General features: G+C 45.9%; 1 protein-coding gene across 4 annotated transcripts in view; it reads left to right on the forward strand.

The window, feature by feature from the left end:
• AGAP1 (ArfGAP with GTPase domain, ankyrin repeat and PH domain 1) overlaps positions 1-20,574 on the forward strand; it is a 414,013-nt gene that overhangs the window by 193,459 nt on the left and 199,980 nt on the right. For all 4 annotated transcript variants that reach the window (XM_080932933.1, XM_080932934.1, XM_080932935.1 and 1 more), the window contains exons 7-9: positions 6,713-6,840; positions 8,456-8,611; positions 14,325-14,417. In XM_080932933.1, coding sequence (XP_080789059.1) covers positions 6,713-6,840; positions 8,456-8,611; positions 14,325-14,417 — 377 coding nt within the window. The remainder of the gene's footprint in view (positions 1-6,712; positions 6,841-8,455; positions 8,612-14,324; positions 14,418-20,574) is intronic.

The following is a 20,574-nucleotide window of genomic DNA, read 5'->3' on the forward strand; positions in this document are numbered from 1 at the left end:
TAGAGCAGGCTAGCCTTCAGCTCACCATGCAGCAAAGGTCGATCTGACACCCTCACCTCCACTTCCAGTGCCAGGATTACAGTGTGCACCATCCAGCCCTGTTCATGTCATGCAGGAGGGGAGCCTAGAACTTGCTGCACTCCTCCAAGCAAGCTGAATCCCCAGTCTTGCTCCATTTTTCTTTTCCATTTCTTCCTGGCATAGCCTTCTCCTTACTCAGAACTTGGGTACTATATAACCAGCTGGTGGACGGACACATTGGATCACCAGCAGAACGGAACATGCTGTCTCCAGCATGTATTGGCTTTGCCATTTTTGTGCTGAGAAGTATTCCAGTTTAGTTTTTTTCTTTCTTTTTTTTCATTCCACACTTTCAGAGCTATAGGGGTAACTTGGTAATTAATTTCTCCTTAATTAATAAGCTAGTTTAATGATCACTCTCCTGTAATTTAAAGTGGAGAAATTAGTGGATCTTCTATTTGTCCCTGGAAGATTTACAGTCTGCAGTCAGTTTTTGTTATTTATGGGGGTTCCCCAGGTGAGCCCCTCATGGCTCTCCATCAGGACCTTGTCGTAAAAGGTGTAATCGGTATTGTTTTGGGGCTGACTCACGAGAGAAGCACAAGCCATACAGTGATGGTTACCCGAAGTGACTAAGCTTTTAACGAATTTTGGGGGCAATGTGAATTGGTGTACTTGTAACCCCAGAAGTTGGGAGGTGTAGACAGGAGGATTGCTGATGAGGTGCTAGCCTGGGCTACAGAGCACGGCTAACTCAAGTACTCACCGTACAGTGTAATTCATGTCCACCATGTGTACTGCGGACTCAAGTACCCCCGTAATGTATAATTCGTGTCTGTCATGTGGCTATTGGCCTTTGTTAGTGCATCCGTTACAAACATTGAAAATACTTTGTATTTTATATAAATAGTACCCTGAAAATGGACCTTCCAATTCTAGGTCAGCAGTGTGCTAACAGTAGCACCCTGTAGCAGCCCCCTTTCACACTTGTCCTCCTCTAGTCTGATGGTGGGTCTTACGGACTCCAGTCTGGATACCATGGGTGGCAGGGCTGTGCGCCATTCTCAGCTCATAGTTCTACCCCTCAGTCATCCTCTGCTCCCTCTAGGGCAGCGATTCTCAGCCTTCCTAATGCTGCGGCCCTTGAACACAGTTCCTCGTGTTGTGTTGAGCCCCAACTATAAACTAATTTTCATCGCTACTTCACAACTGTAGTTTTGCTGCTATGAATCACAGTGTACATATTTTTGGAGATAGAGATCTATCAAAGGGTTTGTGAGCCACATGTTGAGAACTGCTGCTCTGGAACCTTATGGGAATTGAGATCGTTGGGTGTTCTAGAAGAGGTGGCAAGACTTACATATTTGTGCTAAGGTAGGGCTATCACAGGAACGCAGACACCTACCCTTAACCCACATAGGTTTGTATAGCCAGAGCCATTGAATGCCTATTGAGAACAATGTCTTACAGTGTCACATCAGATTTGCCTTGGAGAAGATGGCCCTGCAGCTTGGGCCCCAGGCTATAGTTAAGGGACCTTTAGGCTCTGTTGCTAATTGGCCATGGGAGGTTGAGGGCTTGGTCAGGATATTGAGAGTGAAGATGAGTTTGGGAGCATTTCTGGTGATTGGACCAGTGGTTTTCTGTGTCTTTTCTGCCAGTGGGGCCAAGGGTTGGTGCACAGGAGGCTGGGACTGCAGTGGACAGGGGGAACATAGGAGCTGGCAGCACAGTACAGTCAGATGGTGGACTGGCTGTGGCCCTGTAGCTTTAGAACACAGGAAGACCTCGGGACAGTTCCTCTCAATAGAGGGCTGGCAGCATGACGAGGGTCACTAAAGCGTGAGTGTCCAAGAGAGAATCTGGAACTTTGAGAGGCCTGAGTGTTAGAGCCCTGAAAGTACCTTGTGAGAAGCCAGCAAAGGAATTGAGTTCCAGGCAGAGGGGTGAGGCCAAGGACCTTGTGTGTTTTGGAAGCCTAGAAAGGAAAGGAATGGCTGGTCCCTGGTGTGATCAGCTACACCAGAAACTTTCCAGGGCTCCTGCAGGAACATGTGCTCTGAGTTTCAGACAGCTGCTACCAGGGACCCTAGACACCACATGAGGTCACAGAGGTGAGAAGTTGTGTGTGGGGGTAGCCTCAGACAAGGACACAGGCTTGAAGGAGGCTGCTGGAGAGAGGAGCCCATATTTGTGCTTGGTTGACACACTGTTGTCTTAGCAACAAGCTTCCTTTGTTTATGTCACTGTATTAGTCATAGAAGACAGAGTTTGTTTGGGCTTACAGTTCCAAGGGGATATGTGTCCGACATGACAAGAAGTAGCAGGCATGGGGGCTGAAGTAGGAAGCTGAGCACTTACATCTTGAATATCAAGCACAAAGCAGAAAGAGATAAAAGCAGCATGAATCTTGCAAACTCTTGAGTCCGCCTGGAAGGTGTGCTAAACAAGGCTTACCATCTAAACCTCTTTCCCAAGCAGCGTTAACACCTGGGAACTAACATGTCAAATTCCCGAAACTATGGGGTGAGTATCTCATCTAAATCACCACAGTCAGAATGTGAATAGCCTTGGAAACGAGAAAGGGCTGGAAAGGAAGGGATTCCCCAGCTCCTGTCCTGGGTCAGTGTAGGCTGGGCTGAGCCCTCCTGGCATCATCTGAGCTGGTGTTCTCCTCTCTGGTTGTTTGTCATTATTATTAATTATTATTATTATTTGTTATATTTTGGGTTGTAGTTGGCTTGTTTGAGATTGATCTTTGGTCCAGATTGGTCTAGAGTTAGTTTTTCTCCTGCCTCAGTCTTGGGTTCTGGAAGACTAGTGAGCCCCACACCTGCTTTCAGCCTGGTCTTCTCTCTGCTGGATGGAGTGAAGTCGTGGATCTCTCACTGTGCTCAGCCTTCAGCCTGCAGAGACAAACGCTCTTATGTGTATGGTCATAGGGCTGAGAGCAGAGGGCTCACTCTTATGGAAGGATCAAGGTGACTGACTCATCCTTTTGTGTGGATGATCCAGTAATGTCATGGAAGAAGATAGGGGATGTTTGAGGTTGAGCAGATCAATCTCTGCATTTTCTAGTGCTTCCTTGTTCAGTAGAAAATGCACCGTTTGGGGAGAAGAAGTGAGTAAGTCTATGTTGGATTTTGTTGTTATGGTCTGTAACTTTTTCTGATTGGAGAATAAAGCTATGTACATGAACATTGTTTTAGTTTAAAGATTACATTAACTTAAAATAGGATACAGACCTTGAACCTGGAGAATTTTGTCAATCCCCAGGTACTAGCTTACCCCCTACATAAGGTGTCACCTTTCCAAGTTGCTCCTCTGCCTGAGCTTGACCCTTGCTAGCTTCGTGAGATTAAATTTATAGGTAGAAATAAGGGGCTGGCCAAAGGGAGGCCTTTTTGTTGCCCTCCCCCATTCAATTCCAGACAGAAAGCTACATTGTAGAGGAAGCAACTTTAAAGAACTCCAAGCACACGTGCGCGTGCGCGCACGCACACACACACACACACACACACATACAGAAGGATATTGGTGGGGCTCTATGGTAAAGGGCAATTGTCATCTTGTCCTAGGTGACACTTTTAGATGGAGCACAGCCTGTGGTGGTAGAACATCGCCAAGCATAAGAGAATAGTAAATCTCAACAATTAAAAAGAGATCATTTTGTGTATGCATACCACATAAATCGAGACATTTCCGTGTGTGTAGTGATGATGTAAACTATGTAACCACATTTGTTGAATGGCCAGGAGAAGAAGATCACCCAGCCAGTACAGTCTGGGGTTATATCTGGCTGTAAACCTACCAGCACTTTATTCCAAGAATCAGCAATAATCATAATTTCACTGTGGCAGGGCCTGTCTTTTGTTCCTATGGCCCATACTGTAGACTTGTGATTGGGGAGGGACCAAACCGTCACCTGTTGGAATCAGATCTGCGTAGATTTTTACACAGTTCCATGATGGTGGACGTGGGCCTGTAATCCTATGCTTAGTTCCTTCCTGACTGGAGTTGTCTCTGTACTTTTCAGTCACCTAGTTACACTTAGAAAACTCTGTAACTAAGGCACCAGGCATGGTGCTGTTTCCTCTTTGGCACACAATGTAGGAAGTAGCAGCAGCCATCACTGAATATGTGGCTGTTAGCAGGAAGTTACTGAGTAGTTAATATCCATTTTCTCTTGGGAAACAAAAAGGTGCCAAGGTGTCTTACAAAACAGGACAGCCCTTCTTCATCTTCCCCCTTTCTCATTCAATTCATTCTTACCCAGAATCCTCTTGTCTGGCATTAAGTAGATGTGCCCTATTATGCTTTATCTTTCCAAAGTACTTGCAACATCATAAAACAAAAAGTTTAAAAACTCATTTTTTTGTTGGTGTAAGTTAGAAAGTCTAAAGAATAATAATAAGGAAATAGGTAAAACACAAAATGTAGTGAGAATAAATGCTGCCAGTTGTTAGATGCTGTGGCTTTATGTTTTGGTGATTAAGTTTGGAGGAACAGTCACCGTGGGTGCACAGAGGCTGTCACACTTAGTGCTGCCCTACTCTGTGCCTTTCATTGCAGCTCTGCTCTGAGCTGTTCTCTTTATTCTTGAATATTTGCCCGGTGCCTTCTAAGAAGGATGGCAGGAATTTGCAGTCACAGTTTCACACAATGAATTTCCATAACATTTGACTCGGTTTCGAAAACCTTCCATTTTCCTGGAAGATCTTCACGGCGGGTGTCCAGAGTGCATGGCTGAGAAGTTTGAAGCCTCTGCTCTAAGGTCTGTGGTTAAGTCATAGTAGGTCCAGATTGGTGGGAACGCAGGCAGGCGTAAGACCAAACGTTGGTTATCTGCAAATGCTTAGTTGCTCGGTGCATTAGTTACTTTTCTGTTGCTGTGACAGAACGTCTGACAGAAAAACGGGACAACCGTCTGACAGAAAAACGGGGACAACCGGGTTTCTCTTGACTGACAATTCCAAAGGAAACAGGACCCATTGTGGCAGGGAGGGCGTAGCAACAGGAATATGGAGATGAACTGGCGGTCAGGAAGCTAGCTGATCCATTTCATCTGCAGGAAGACAGAATAGGAAACAGGACCAGGCTAAAAAATACATATCCTTCAACGGGGCCCCACCTTCTAACTCTTCAAGAACCTCCCTGTGAACAGCAGCACCAGCTGGATATCAAGTTTCCAACATTCGAGCCCAAAAGGGCATTTTACATCCAGACCACAGCACCCAGACAATTAGGATTTGGGGATAATTTGGGGCTTGAAATTTCAGAACCTCCCAGTGACACTTATTTTGTAGTTCTTGGACACTGACCTTAGGTTTTCTTTTTCAGTGCACGTAATGATTTTTCTTAAGATAGTCTAATACACATTTTCAACGGTCCCTGATCAATACACCAATGGCTTTGAAATGACGGAGTGCCACGAAATTCCTCTGTAATTTAAACATGATTAGCTGATGAAGGTTATGATCAATACGTGGCGGGAAGATAAATTAATTGATACCATCCTTTCAGGGTGATGAGAAGCCCTTCGGAGGTGGGCCATGACTGATGAAGCGACTTCGTCTCTGGGAACCGTTTTTTATAGATTGCATTTCCACATAGTCAAATTTAACACTATCATTCATGTGCACAGAAGCCATGAGCTCTGGACACACCAGTTTCTGCTTAAAGTTGTATTCATTTGGAAGTGAAATTGTCTGTGAACACCATGTGGTCTCTTCCCTGGTCCTAGAGACCCCTGCTTCAAAAGTAGGAGCAGCTTGTGCAGAGGCAAGAACAGGGGAGCTCCAGGCTTAACTCCAGCTCCTCCCCAAAGACCTGCCTCCACATGGTACCTACTGCAGCTGCTGCTCTGCAGTGACACCTATTGGTGTAAGAATGGTTTTCTGATCCTTGATTTTCCCTGCAGTTAAATTCAGTATGCTTTGTCAGCAAGCTTATCTGCATAGAGAAGTTATGGCTGGTTGAAGTTATATGTGTATCGATTAAGATAAACTTCCAGTGTATGTGGTGGTATGTTAGAATTTTTTTAAAAAGGGGTCCTTGATAAAACTACTCTTGTTTGAGTATTTAATTCTACAAACCTGTTACAAATCATTTTTTCAAGAAGCTTTCGAAGGGATTCAGTTCAGTTTTCCTTTTTTGAGATTACTCTTCCAATTGGAAACTGCTATTTGACTAGATAATCTGTGGTGGCTTCGTACCTCTTACTACACATTTGAGTCTCCTGAGGTGGTGCAGGCAGGCAGGCTGAAGCCCTACCAGGAGTCAGGCAGGACTGCTCTGTCTTGAATCCTATGTCACTAATGTGGTTTTGTTCCCAAGTCACATAATGGTCCTGGTGGCTACTGGCACCAGAGTCTCATCTGCACATTTCAAAGAGAACAAGCAAAAAGACAAAAAGAAGGAACAGAGCAGCTCCCACCTGAGGACAGATCCTAATAGTCAAATGAGCTTCCTGTTCTCATCCAGAGCTTGTTTGCAGGCCATGATCATCTGAGAGATGAGATTCGGAAGCCCCCGGGAAATGTCCTGTTTATCCTGGTAGTTAGGTGTCCAGACGAAACTTGCTGTAGAAAACGAAACGGCAAGAGCCAGGGATCACCAGAGGTCCTTGCTGTCCACCTCATATGTGCCAGCCTGCAGCCTCACATGGATGTCTCCTGTCTTTGTCTGCTAGTTGCCCAGAAGATCGTTGCCACGAGGAAGAAGCAGCAGCTGTCCATAGGTCCCTGCAAGTCCTTACCCAACTCTCCGAGCCACTCCTCCGTGTGTTCTGCCCAAGTGTCCACGGTACACATCAGCCAGGTATGCGAGGTGATATGGGAGACTAGGCAGTGAGTACCAAGGAGGACCTGGGGCAGGGAGCGTTCATAGCCCTGCCAGAGCTGTAGTCCTTCTTTTTAACTTTGTAAATAACAGCATGTCTGTAATCGACTTCTCATTTTCTTCAGAAGCTGCTGTGGCCAAGTGGGCTTTATGGGAGTCAGTCTTTAATGTTCTCTCTGCACACTGCCTGCATGAAGCATGCTGGCACAGGATGGTGCCAGGTGTGTGCTGCTGGCTTTGTTGTTGATTGAAACCACTGGCTCTGCTCTTGATAGTTTGTAGCAGCAACAGCTGTGAGTAAATCCTTCCTGCCAAGGGACACACTTGAGCTTAGACCTGCTACTCAGCTATAGCCGCCATCTCCTCTGGGTTCTGTAGAAGCTGGTAATGTCCCCCAACAATGCTTCACTCAATGATTTGGAAGCAAAGCACTTGTCAGAGGGACCCACCTAGAACCTTGTTAAAGAGCTGCTGACTTGTTGGTCCTTGTTTTGTGATCAGTCCTCCTTGGGTAAGTGTCCCATTCCAGGCTCTCAATTTGCCTGGGAAGCCAGTGCCCTGGTGCATTTACCACTGGGGCCTAGGATGGGCCAGCCACACACCTGAACCCCTTCACTATTGGTGTCTTCAACTTTTGAGTGATCTAAAAACATTTTAGGACAGTACTATCGTTTCTGAGGTTTATTTAAGAGTGGCTCCTTAGCTGGAGAGATGGCTCAGTAGTTAAGAGTACTGACTGCTCTTCCAGAGATCCTGAGTTCAATTCCCAGCAACCACATGGTGGCTCACAACCATGTGTAATGGGATCCGATGCCCTCTTCTGGTGTGTCTGACAGCTGAGGTGTACTCACATAAATAATGGCTCCTTGATGTTCTGAGTGTCTGTTCTCTTCATCCTGGGAGGAGCAGTGAAGTGACCACAGAGCCAGTTTTAACTGTGCCTTGTATTTCAGAGGAAGAAATACATACATATTTTAAATTTTATTTCAAAGTTCAGTTCATTAGTGCTGACAACTGTAGTCTCAGTAGACTAGAGACTGAGACAGGAGGATTACTTCAAGATCAGATTCAGCGTGGGCTACATAGGGAGTTTTAGGTCGGCCTAGACAACAGAATGAGATCCTTTCTCAAGAAATAGAAAGGGGCTGGAGAGATGGCTCAGCAGTTAAGAGCACTGACTGCTCTTCCAGAGGTCCTAAGTTCAGATCCCAGCAACCACTTGGTGGCTCACAACCATCTGTAATGGGATCTGATGCCCTCTTCTGGTGTGTCTGAAGACAGCTACAGTATACTCATAAAATAAATGAACAAATCTTTAATTAAAAGAAAAAAAAGAAAACGAAATAGAAATTTTCAAGCCCCAGTATGGAGACCTGAGCTCCTTTGATCAGACAAAGTAATTCTTATCTCTGACAGCACTTGGTGCTATTAAAACTGGCCAGGTAAAGGAGTTGACATCTTGTCTCACAGAGAGAGCTACTTCTTGGTCCCTTGCTTTTTTTATTTTATTTTCTTTTATTTGCTGTGACCCTGCTTAGGTAGTTTTTATGTTGTTTCATTGACAGTACATTGTTCTTGTTTAAAATTTTTCCAGACCAGTAACGGAGGCGGGAGTTTAAGTGACTACTCGTCCTCTGTCCCTTCCACCCCAAGCACCAGCCAGAAGGAGCTTCGGATCGACGTCCCTCCCACTGCCAACACTCCAACGCCTGTCCGGAAGCAGTCCAAGCGCAGGTCCAACCTCTTCACAGTGAGTGTCAGTCCTGGGACCAGCCTCTCAGTGTCACAGGCATCTTAGTCACACATCTGTCCCAGGGTCTCATGATGTCTGCAGAGCCCAAGCTAAACCAGTGAGAATTGTAATGGCTCTTGGGACCTGAGGAAATTGCGAGAAGTAGAAATTTGGTTCCTGGGGAGTTTGTGCACAACCTTTGCCCTCCCAGGACTTTCATGGTCTCACGCTAAGAATTTGTATTAGACACAGAGATGGTGAAGGTCTTGGGCTATAGCCACATTGACCTGCTGAAGTCTGAGAACTGACCCTAAGGGTGGGCATGGGCTAGACTCACCTGCCCTTGAGAAAAGCAAGCCTCACTTCTCTCTCTCCAGAGTTTTTAGGGATTTCTGCCATGGGCTTCTCTTGGGCTTTTCTCAGAGCCCTCCAGGAAGTATCCTGGATTGGACATCTGAGCTTAGATTTTGAGACTGAGTCTAAGGTGTGGCCATGCGTGTGCAGTTTTTTAAGCCTTTGAGCCATTGGATGCAGATACTCCCTGAACCACAGAAGAGGCTAGCATACTGTTTCCTGCTGCTTATATCCGGCAGACATCACCAGTTAATTAGGGATGACTTTGTGATTTCAGGAAGTTTTCCCTGGCCAGTTCTCTACAGTATCTTTGATTAAAGCCTGTGCAAATCCTTTGGCCTTCGGTTTTGGTTGGGTGCTGCTGGCTCAGTTACAGGGAAGTGTCTTACCACTATCTTCCTAAAGTCTCCTGGAATAGCTAGGAGGGCATCATTGTCTGCCCTGATGCCTTGATTTGAAGACGCTCACATAATACTGTAGGGTACCTACCAGGTCTGTGGGTGCCTTTCCTTTTCTTTTTTCAGTATGTGACTGTCGCTCATGCTCAGTCTGATGATGATAGACAGTCCCCTCTGAGCCACCCCATTCTTTTCTTTGGTGTCCTGTATCATACATCTCTGACAGACACTGCTGGCAATGGCTGTTTGACCGTAGACAAATCACTGAACCTCTCTGATCTGGGAGCAGTAGCTCGTCTGCAGTGAGGCTATCTATTGAGAACACCCTAGGAGGACAGAGGCTCTGTAGTAGGATGTGTGTTAGTCTCACAACTGTTGAAGCCTGGAACATGAACACCAGTGGTGTTCAGCAAAGGCAGTCAGCAGGATGGCTGGGAAGGTCTTCAGGGGTCGTTCTGGCTTCTTCTGCACAGTATAGGCAAGGGTCTGAGGTGTATGAGCAGTGCACAAAGTTTCTTAGACACAACACCAGGTGTCACCTACGATCAGTCTCTGGGATGTCCTGAGTTAAGACAGTTGGTTAAGGAGGTGTCACGTCCCAAAACAGGCTGCTCATTCATTTGCAACTCTGCCCCCCCACCACCACCACCAAAAGAAAAAGTTGCCACAGCTGTCTTTAAAGGCATTGGGCTCCCAGGAAGTACTGTTTTAGTGGTGGGTGAGAACTTTGTGCAGGAATAGCCATGCAGAGGACACCTAGCTAGCTAGGTTCTTGCCTAGCACCACTCAGCGCAAATTAGCTTTGGTTTCTTGCATATGAAAGCCAGGACCTACTGCTTTAAACAGTTAAAAGAACTGGTTATAGGGGAGTTCTGTTCCCTCTATCCAAAAAGATACTGGGGCCTTTTTGATGACAGCTCACAGGACCTTCTGGGGATCTTAACTTTAAAATTTGAGAGGGAGGGAGGGAGGAAGGAATGGGTTTCCTAATAGTTGTAAGGAATGGGTTTCCTAATGGCTGTACTCAGTGTCTAGGAAATGGCCAAAGTGAAAGAAAACAGGCCAGGAAGCCACAGTGCTAAGGTCCTCATAGGGCATTGTGAAGGGGCTGTAAGGAACACAGTGACTGAAGCTCCCTGTGAATTGCATCATAATCACTGAGGTGTCTTAGAATGCCTCTGGCCGCCTTTGCTGTCTGCCTCTTTAATGTCAGAAGACACTTTGAGAGAAAAGCGTTTAAAAAATGGAACCCCATTTCCCAGCTAGTGTTCATGGATTAGGAAATCTGAGCCCTGCAAGAATCTCGTGCTTCTGTGGTTTTGTATTGTGACTCTGCAGGATAAACTCGCTAAAATTCCCGAATCTCAGCATATTGGTCATCCCCAGGTTTGGCTTTGGCATTGGGCAGATTGGTAGTAGAGGTGGTGTGAACATTTTGAGTTAAACGACTTAGAATCATTGACTCCACTAGATGTCAGTGTTATACAAGCAGTGACAAGGAGGTGAATTAATTCTGAAATCTAAGCAATTAAGAAACCAGATTTTAATAGGTAACAGTCTGCTTCTATCTTTAAATATGTCCAAGTTTGCAAAGTCTTCATTCCTGTTGCTATGGGTGACTTCTGATTAACACTGTCAACGTGTATATGTCATTTAGCTGAGCTGGATGCAAACTTAGTTAGCTCTTCCCACAGCCCAGAATGTAGCTATACAGTGGTGGGCTCCGTCCACTTAACTGTTAACACATTTTTAAAAGGCTGGAGGTAATCTGTACGCACATAGTGCTTAACCAGTCCACACTTGTCTTTAAAGTGGTCCTGTGCCATACAGGGGGGTCTTCGGCTCTCCGGGTGTTTTTATTTGCAAACATACAGGTTTTAAACAAATAAATTCCATGTATTTTGTATGAGATTACATAAACTAAGACACTTCAGTTGTAGCAGGTCATACTTTACAGTGGCAATTTTGCCTTATCAATAAGAATTTAAATTGTATTGTGTTTTGTTAATTTTTTTATGTGAGGTCATAGCTTTGAGAAATGAAAGATTAGAAGACCCGTTGGATGCCTACTTTAGAAATATGCAGTTTGGGGGGGGGAGTTCATTTAGCAGCCTGATTTACATGGGGTTGAAATGTTGTATGGAATAATGTTTTGAAATATATAGGAATTAAAAACTACTTGTATTCTTTGTGATAATCCTAAGATTGAGCAGTTTGCTTACAGCTGCTGCTTCGTGAAGCACAGACCTCCTCAGTGAAAATCTGAAGTGGTATCCATTCCCCTGCCTTCGTTCTAGGGATTGCATTTCCCTGGGTGGGTAGATATGTGCTGTCTGATTTGGTGGTGTTATGCCAGCAAGGCTCCTTAAGTTCTGCATGGTGTTGCTTTTTCTCTTTTCAAGCTTTTAAAGAATTATGTCTTTATGTGGCATTTTTAAAGCCACATAAAAACTTGCTGTGTGAGGCTGATACCATTAAACAGAGCTAAGCTCCCTAGTACCCAAAAATTACACAGAACCTGGACCTACTCAGAGAAGCTCACAGAAGAAAAGGGGACAATGAAATCCATAGTATAAAAGGATTGGCACTTGGTGTCTCACGGAGAACAGGAGCCCCGAAGCCTGGCATGGTGTGTTCTATCTGCTCCTGCCTACTGGTCGGAAGGGAGGGAGCCGACTCTGATGGGCAGGGATGCCAGCAGAGGTTCTCTGCCTAATGTACAAGGGACTGGCTGCCTCTGTGACTTTGTTTATCACATACAGGGAGTTAACCATTTTTTAAACGGAGTAGATAATCCTCCCCTTCCCTCCCCTCTGTCTTCGGCGTCTGTGGTACTCAGCAGTCATCCTAAGTTTGAAGTGGTGGCCTGTAGTCCCCCGCCTTCATGGATGTGATAAACTCCCGTTCTGAGGACTGCAGCAGGCTGGATATAGCAATAGGCACCGAGGGCTGCCAGCAGCATCTGGTGAGCAGTTTCGGCAGCAGGGGAGGATGTGGCCCGCTGAAGTCTCTCACCATGGGTAGGAATGTAAGGAGACCTCCCCGGGGATTCAGAAATGCAGGGTTTCATACCTCCTGGATTGGTTGTGCTTTAGGTGTCCCTGGGTCAGCCTGTTGTAGGCAGCAAACACGTCTGCCCAGCAGCTTATCAGAGCTTTCCTTTAGTTTTATGGCGCTTTCCACAAAAAATGTATCACTGTGGGTTTTTTTCCCTGAGTTTCTGTCTCTGAGTTTTTATCTCATTTGTCTCTGAGCGTGTGATTGTGTGGAACATAGCTTCTGTTTCTTTACGGATTGTGAGCTGTGTACAACAGCACTGGCTGCTGCTTCCTGCTCCCATGGAATCCAGAATTCTGCTCTGAGAACAGCAACTGGGGACAGATGCGCCGCCTCCAGGAAAATGTTCATTTTTTTAAAATGTTTGTTTTGTTAATTATTCTGCTTAATGGAGAATAATGAAGATGGATTTTCAAATTTAGGTATTTAGAACTGATAAAGTTCCCAAAATGCCTCTACTGCTCTCATTGATCCGGAATTTCTCTGAAATGTCAGCCACAAGCTTTGGAACTTAATTTTCTGATTGGAAACCTCTCATGCCTACTTGCCCACAGACTGACCTGTGGGGAAGAGTTGGCCATGTGCAGTCTCGCTGTGAGTTATCAGTGACGGAAGAGTAAAGCGCGGAGGAGCATCTGTGACGGAGCTGGTGTTCATGAAGAGCCTGGGGCACCAAGGAGGCACTGGACAAATGCAGAAGCTCCTGCGTCAGCTAAGAGTGTGCTTTCTCACGTGTACTGCCAAGGGGCAAAGTCACCACCTCTGAAGTACCCAAGCCCAGTTGATATGACAAGCACCTTTCTCTCAGCCTTCTGTCCGAATTTTGGCACTAAACTGTCCCATGAGGCTTTGCTTTTCTTAAGTCTCAGGACCTTGCATTTTTGGACACTGCTTTAGAAACGTGTCTGCTTCGTCCCACATCCCTTTGGATCTGAATTTCATTAGCTGCTCCCAGCAGCACCGGACACCACCGAATCTCTCTGTTTCATATATCATCTCAGATTTGAAAAGCACAGGAAAATGTTTCTCCGTTTTCAATATTGCGTGAGTAATGTCCCCATTGAAAAGTAATGGAGTGAAGTTGTCACTTGTCAGCACTGTTATTAAGGAGGACGAGTCTCAGATCTTTCTCTCATAATAAAATAAATCTGTCAGACAATCACCGTGCGTACACTTGCTCATGCCAGCAGGAGACGGGACGTGGACGGTGGCTGGCGCTCCTGTAGCTTTCCCCAGGTGCCCTCCTCCAGACACCTGCCAGCCACTGGGCAGGTCACCGAGCGTCAGCAATCCTTCCAAGATAATTGGCTCAGGAACCTGGCAGACAAACCGTTGCTCGTTGCTCTCCAAATATTGACATTTTGTCAAAAAGAGATTTTCAGTTTTTGCCTCTTATCTTTCTGTGACACAGAAGACTGCTTTAACTTTTGAGTCAGTTTTCTAACCGGCCAGAAGTAATAAAAGGAAACATCGCTTGCCCCTTAAAACGACACATGGGGTACACCAGTAAGCCACACCGCTGCGTGGCTAATAGACTTTTTAAATCATCCAGACATTAATTTAATCCATCCAGTTCTGCAGAGGGGCTTCCAGATAACCTTCGAGGGGCTCCTCTCTCCTCAGCCATGCTTGCTGCAGCTCTAGAATGTGTTTTCTCGTTGGGCGTAGCTTTCCTGGATGGTCCATTGGTTTCTAGTAATTGCATTTTGAACTCTTTAAAAAAGAATTAAAAGATAATTTCGCAGTAGAAAAGTCCGGGGGAAGTTTAGAACATTCTCTTTGGAATGATGAGTCAGTGCAGATGAACTGCTGGGGGCGGCAGTCCTCAATCCCATTGGCAGGAGCTCTGCGAACAGGGGCAAGATCCGTCTGGCAGCCACAGCCCTCACCCAAATGCTAACTTTACTTTTTTTGCTTTGCAGTCTAGGAAAGGGAGCGACCCAGACAAAGAGAAGAAAGGCCTGGAGAGCCGCGCGGACAGCATCGGGAGCGGGCGAGCCATCCCAATTAAACAGGTACACTGGTCCCCTTCCCCGCCTCGCTGGAGACACACCTCGGTGCAGCCTGGGATGCTGCTGGCTGGAGCACCGGGGTTTGTTTGATGTGCTCTGTTGATGAATGTAGAAGTCACTCACTTGACATCAATTAGAAGGGGTTCCTGTGAGTATTAAAATGGGATCATTAGAATAAGAAGAGGGAAATGCGACAGCAGCTCTAATGAAGTGCGGTCTGCCCCGCTGCATATGGAGTGTGTTTCCATGCTGCACTGGCTTCAAAGGCTGCCTTTGTAGCGTGGCTTTGATTGGGCCGCTGGCCGCCAGGCGACAGGGGTAAATCAGATCGCTGTAGAAGAACCCCTTGTGATCACAGGAATAGCCTGACGTGGCCCTAATTTGCTCTTGCAGACGGACATCTGAACACTGTTCCAGGCTGGTCTGTAACAACGAGGCAATTAGTTGTAATAATCATAGCCGGCATGTCAGCTGTGCGCTCTTGTTTGTAATTTGCTAATGAAGGGATTGTAACTTTGATTAGGTTCAGTTTCATTTAGACCTTATTATACACAGGAACATTTACAGCTGTAATGTGGGGCCTTAATTAAACTTCCCCATTACACAACAGGACTTGAATTTAAGCATTTGTTTTGGCCAATGTTGCTAGCCTGAAATGGATTTTCATTAGCCCGGAAACCAGGTCCTAAATTACTTCACGTCTCTAGCAAGACACACTGGAATTCGCGTGTGACGTCTTTTGCCGCTTCATTTCCGAAACAATAAGAATAAAGAGTTCAACCCAGCTCAGCGGCTCTCGAAATGTCATCTTTTTGGTTGATAAAGAAAGCCAATTGATTTAGACTCTATTCTGTTTGGGTGGGGGCAGGAAATCTGTGGGTAGGACATAGCTCTGCCTTCCGTGGACAACACTGGTGGCCCATTTGAAGCTCTGGTTGATCCGTCGCCTCTTCCACAGCTTCCACTCGGGTTCACTTGGTCTGTGCGCATGGGCGCTGGTCGCCTTAAGGGAGGGAAAGAATATTCATGCAAATACAGTGGGCTCGAGTTAGCAGTGCAGGCTTTACCTGTCTGCAGCTAATGGCTGCGGCCCTTGTGAGGAGCCGGAGCATTTCAGATGGAAGATGTGAGTGTTGAAGAGCCGCCGCAGGGGATTTCTGAGAAGACGGGACTGCTGCACTCCACCCTCCTGCTGCAGACCACGTGTGCCACACTCACTCCCTGCCCACAGTGTGGTGTGAGCCTGTGACCCAGGGGAAGGAGGTCTAGAGATGTCAGCTGAGGCTGTTGTGCCTCTGCACAGGGACCACCACCCTTATCATACTGGGTGGCAAATTTAGAAGCCAGTTTACAGCTCCATGAAGAAAACTTCCCACCTTCCATGTATTTACAGACAAGGCAAGAAGTCTTTCTGATAGTGGGCGGTGTTTTCCTTAAGAGGTTCATTACTTCCGAGGGTCATGTACATAGCTGTTTCCTCATTTTTGATTATTTATTATAATCTAACTCTATATAGAACCATTTAAGTGTCTGGTTTCTGTGCAGTGTTGTTTCTTCTAGAGTCATAAGAATTATTTAGCTATTTTCCATGTGAAGAACTAGAGCTAGGACATTGAAGATGATTGCTACTTAGTCTTCTTGATTCCTGTCCATTCCTGGCCCAAGGAGAGGCTCACTGTCCCAGCAGGCCCTGGTGTAGTTGGAGCCTCACCTTCATCTGTTTCCTGCTCATCTTTGGACTGGGCCAGCTTCCCAAGCCCAGCTTTGAGTTTGCAAAGACTGGATGTGACTGGCTAGTGTAAACACTTTGCATCCCTTGGGAAGCTTTTCTGTCTTGGCTGTTCAGTGATACTCTTGTTGAAATGTAAATCATATAAATTTCCTTGTAACTCCTGGGAGCAGAGAACACTTGATTTCAGCCTCTAGGTGTTCTCAATGAGGAGCCCGGGACTAACTACTACCTGGTCTGCTCCCAGCCCCACATGGTCCAACTGTGTGTGTGTGTGTGTGTGTGTGTATACACATATACATACATACACATACATACATGTAAGGTCCACCAGTTCTGTTTGAAACTTGTTAAAGACTTAAGCCACAAAGATGGACCTTATTCCCCTCCCCCAATTTTTTTTTTTTTTTTAAAAAAAAACAAGGTCAACTAGTTGTTCTTTTCATTAAAAGACAAGTATCATATACACATGTATTAGTCTGGCCTGTCCTTTTTCAAAACAAAAAAAATTTAAAGATAGCTGCTCAGGCATCACAGCCCTCTCATGTGAAGTATAGACCTGGAGAAGTCTGCCTCCAACACTCACATCTAGACTTTCGGAAGAGGATGCTTACATTCTGTTCAGACTTGGGTTTTTTGTTTTTGGGATTTTTTTTTTGTTTGTTTTGTTTTGTTTTTGTCTGTGGTATTCCAGGTACCCTAGTCAGAAGCACCCTGAATTTTTTCTGGAGTAAAGCTTGTAGATGGTCTAAGTAGTTAATGTTCCATGCTGTGTGTGCCTGAATGTTCAAAGCATGTGGATCATTTGAGAGCAGCTACCCTTGCTGCCCTCACTATTGTGGTGAGTATGTATGGAAACATGAGGGTTAAAGGAAACAGCCTGAAGGGGGCAGTACCTGCCTGAAATGTTCTAGAAAGCCACATGTGGGTCCCTTGAATAAATGAACATTTAAATGAGAGCTTGTTATCTATGTGTCTTTTTATGTGGAGTCCTGTTTAGCCCCTAGCAGAGTGAGTGCCGTTAGGTTATGTTGGTCTTAAGTTAAATTCAAACAGGGTGAACACGCAGGACTAGCAAACTAGGAACCTCACATCTGTGCTGTCTCCACTCTACAGCGACATGAACCCTCCAAAGCAGTGTTACAGTTTTAAGGATCGTTTGAGTGTGTGTGCGCGCCTGTGTGAGTTCATGAGCGCCGTGTGCATGCAGTAACTGCAGAGGCCAGAAGGAGGCATTGGATGCCCTGGAACTAGAGTTCTAGCTCATTTCGAGCCACCACATGTGGGTGTGGGAATCCAAACCTGGATCCTCTGCAGGAGCGGTAAGAGGTCTTAACCACTAAGCCATATCTTCAGCACCAAGTTTTACATGTGTTAAATCAAATTTGAGTACCATCATCTCACACAAAGGTATCTTGTGCTGTGTAGAGTATGTCTAAGGCTGTGACTGTATCCCTGTTTCTTCAGGGATGCTGTGGGAATCGGGATCTGTCCTCAAGGGAAAGCATTGCTGTTCATTTGCAACTACCCGCCCTGTCTGTCCCTCTCTCACAACCAATAGAGACCCTGGCCTGCCTTAAATGAATTCTGGTAGAGACTTGTCTAGAGACCCACCCTGCTACTGGATCATCAGCCTCAGGGTGGAGGAGTTACCTTCAAAGCTCCTGTCCTTGAACACTTGGTGTTTTGGTCACTTCTGCTCCTCCTCATGCCCTGTGACCTCCCTCGTGGTTGTACAGGTTGCCCATGCGTATGGGCTGCCTGCCTCCTGTTTAGCTTGTTACAGGTAGGTAGCCAAGTCACTGTCACTCCTGACTTTATTTCTCTCTTCCCCCATCAAAGGTTTCTCAAGAATAAGGAATTGTTTCCTAGACTATAATTTTATGTCTTCAGGATCTGGGCACAACTCTTCTTTTGTCCTATCTGGCTGCCCAGAGCGGATGGCTTTAGAGAACTCTGTTTCCTTTATTTCTAATAAGATAAGGTCTGTTCGAATAGAATTGAAAAAGCAAAGAGAGAAAAATAAAAGCCAGCGGCCCAGCTCAGCGGCCAGTGGGCTTGTCACGTATTAATTTTTCATCGCTGTGGCAAGTTGTACATACATAATCACTTGATTGCAGTGGGAGTTAGGGAGCTCCTATGGTGTCATTTGCATAAATCTTGTTAAGTCAATGGCAGTTAATGAAGTACAAATGAGCCCGGAGAAGGTGACATGCAAATCGTGGGTGGCAGATGGGAGGTCTGTTTGGGGGACGGCAGCTGTGTACTCTCTTTTCTTCTTTCTCTTTAGCATTTTTTAATCTCTATATTTGAGTGCAGATACACAGCCCTAATCTTCGGCCTCCTCCCCATCCCTGGACTCCCAGCCAGGACCTAATGCTCATGCTGGGAGTCGGAGGTGGCGGCAGTGTGTGCACTGGCACCCACATACACACACACACACACACACATGAGCAGGCGTGAGGTCACCGTGTCACACTTCAACTGAACATGGATTTCACTGGTAGCCACAAACTGAAACGAGCTGGTGTACAAGTCTTAGAGATAACAAACCTGAAAATACCTTTTCTGCTTACCTGGCTTCTGTTGAGGATTTTTTTCTTCAGTCTTCATGCAGGCCAGCTGCAGGTAGATAGACTCGAGCCCCACCCCACGAGCCTGCCATGCCAGGGTTTTGCTGTTGAAAGCAGGTCCCAGCAAAGACCCTATCTTGTCAGTACAGGGTCCTCATGGGCCAGGCTCTGCTTTGCCTGTGGTGTCCTTGCTAGGAGGAGGTTTTGCAAAGCTCCTAATGCTGTTTCTGCCTTCTGATTTTTAGAAGCCCTGGACTTCTAATTTGACCTGTGGTTTTGCTATTTGGAGAGGGTCTAGACTTGACTAAAGAGCCCTAAGGAGGTATGTAGAGTACCCAAGCTCTCCAACAGGAACTCTCTGCTGCACAGTTCTTACCCTTGCTTTCTCTGGGCAGTTTACAACAGTTCTTTGGATCTTCATCCAACACCCTACATCTCTGATATGACTCAGGAGACACAGCTCTCTGGTTGTAAAGAACCCATCCTTTGGCACCAACTCAGTGCCCTAAAGTGGGTATAGGGCCTTTTACTCAGAGCAGTGCTCACCCTAGTCCTAACATCATGGGGCCCCCCAACTTCTTACTCTGTCTAGGAATGCTGGGGAGCTGTAATCTGACAGTGCTGCTGGGTACTGGTTACTTTTATCATGGCTGTGATGGAATACCCCCAGAGGAACCTAAGGAAAGGTCACTGACTTTAGTCATAGTTCTAGGCCATGGTCCCTCATGGCAGAAGTGTGGGTCAGCTGGTCACATTGTACCCACAGTCAGCAAGTGGTTGACACTCAGTTCTCTTCTTCCCCTCTCCGTTTTTATTATGTGTGGGGTTTCTACCCGTAGGGTGCTGTTGCCCATGTTCAGTACAGCTTTACTTTTCAGCAGGATTTCTCCTTGGAAATTTCCTCACACAGTCACCCGGGGTATGTCTCCTGAGTAACTCCAAATTCCAGGCAGGTTGACAGAGATTAAGCATTGTAGATTGTCACAAGCTGTTTTCCTATTACTTCATGGCTTTGATGTTCCTGTTACCTGCCAGTACAAGGAAAGACAATATGATTTCTCCACACGAGGTCTGGTCTGAATAGCCTGGTTATGTAGCCAAGGGGTGGTTGGTTATAACCAAGGCCAGCTTCTGAGCCCTCAGGGGAAGTACTCCCCCTCTGGCATACATGAGAACTGCAGAGGGCAAGCAACGTTATTCTGAGGCTAGTGGTCATAATGGGAGTGTACCTTTGACTGTGTCCTTTGTAGATGCTGGGGTGTCCTCATAGGGAAGAGTCTGTTAGATAGTCCATTCCTGAGGGTTTGGATTATTCACAGAAAAAAAAAATTCAGAGTGTTTACAAGAAAGCCTTAGTAAAAGTTAAAACACTAAAGTCAAAAATCTTCCCAGTCACATGAAGGCATTTTCATTTTGTTGTGACTTTCCATTTGGAAGATATTTAACAGCATGTATAGCATCTGGCATTGTCCAGCCTGCTTAGCTCCTGTCCCCATTGCCTCAGGGTAAAATGGGTCCCGTTATCTATCTCAAAAACTTCTTGTTTGAAAACAGCAACAGTGAGTCCCCTGGGGTTTGGGGCTTGGCTCTTAGACTGGATACCCCAGAGATAGTTGGGGTGTCTGCACTGCATTCTGCTATTTCCTCATTTTCAAAATGGAAGAGTTTGGGTGATGTTTATATAGGATTCTATACATACCTACTATTAGGGTTGTTTGTAGACTGGTGTAAACAGAAATGTTAAACACTTGCCAGGCATACATCACACCCTCCCGTGTGTGATATACTAACTCCCATCTGCCTCTGCTTAAAGCATCAACAGCAGTACTGGCCACAGTGCTCCTGCCCCTTCCAAACT

Source organism: Micromys minutus, assembly GCF_963924665.1.
Source record: "Micromys minutus genome assembly, chromosome: 19".
Lineage (NCBI taxonomy): Eukaryota > Metazoa > Chordata > Mammalia > Rodentia > Muridae > Micromys > Micromys minutus.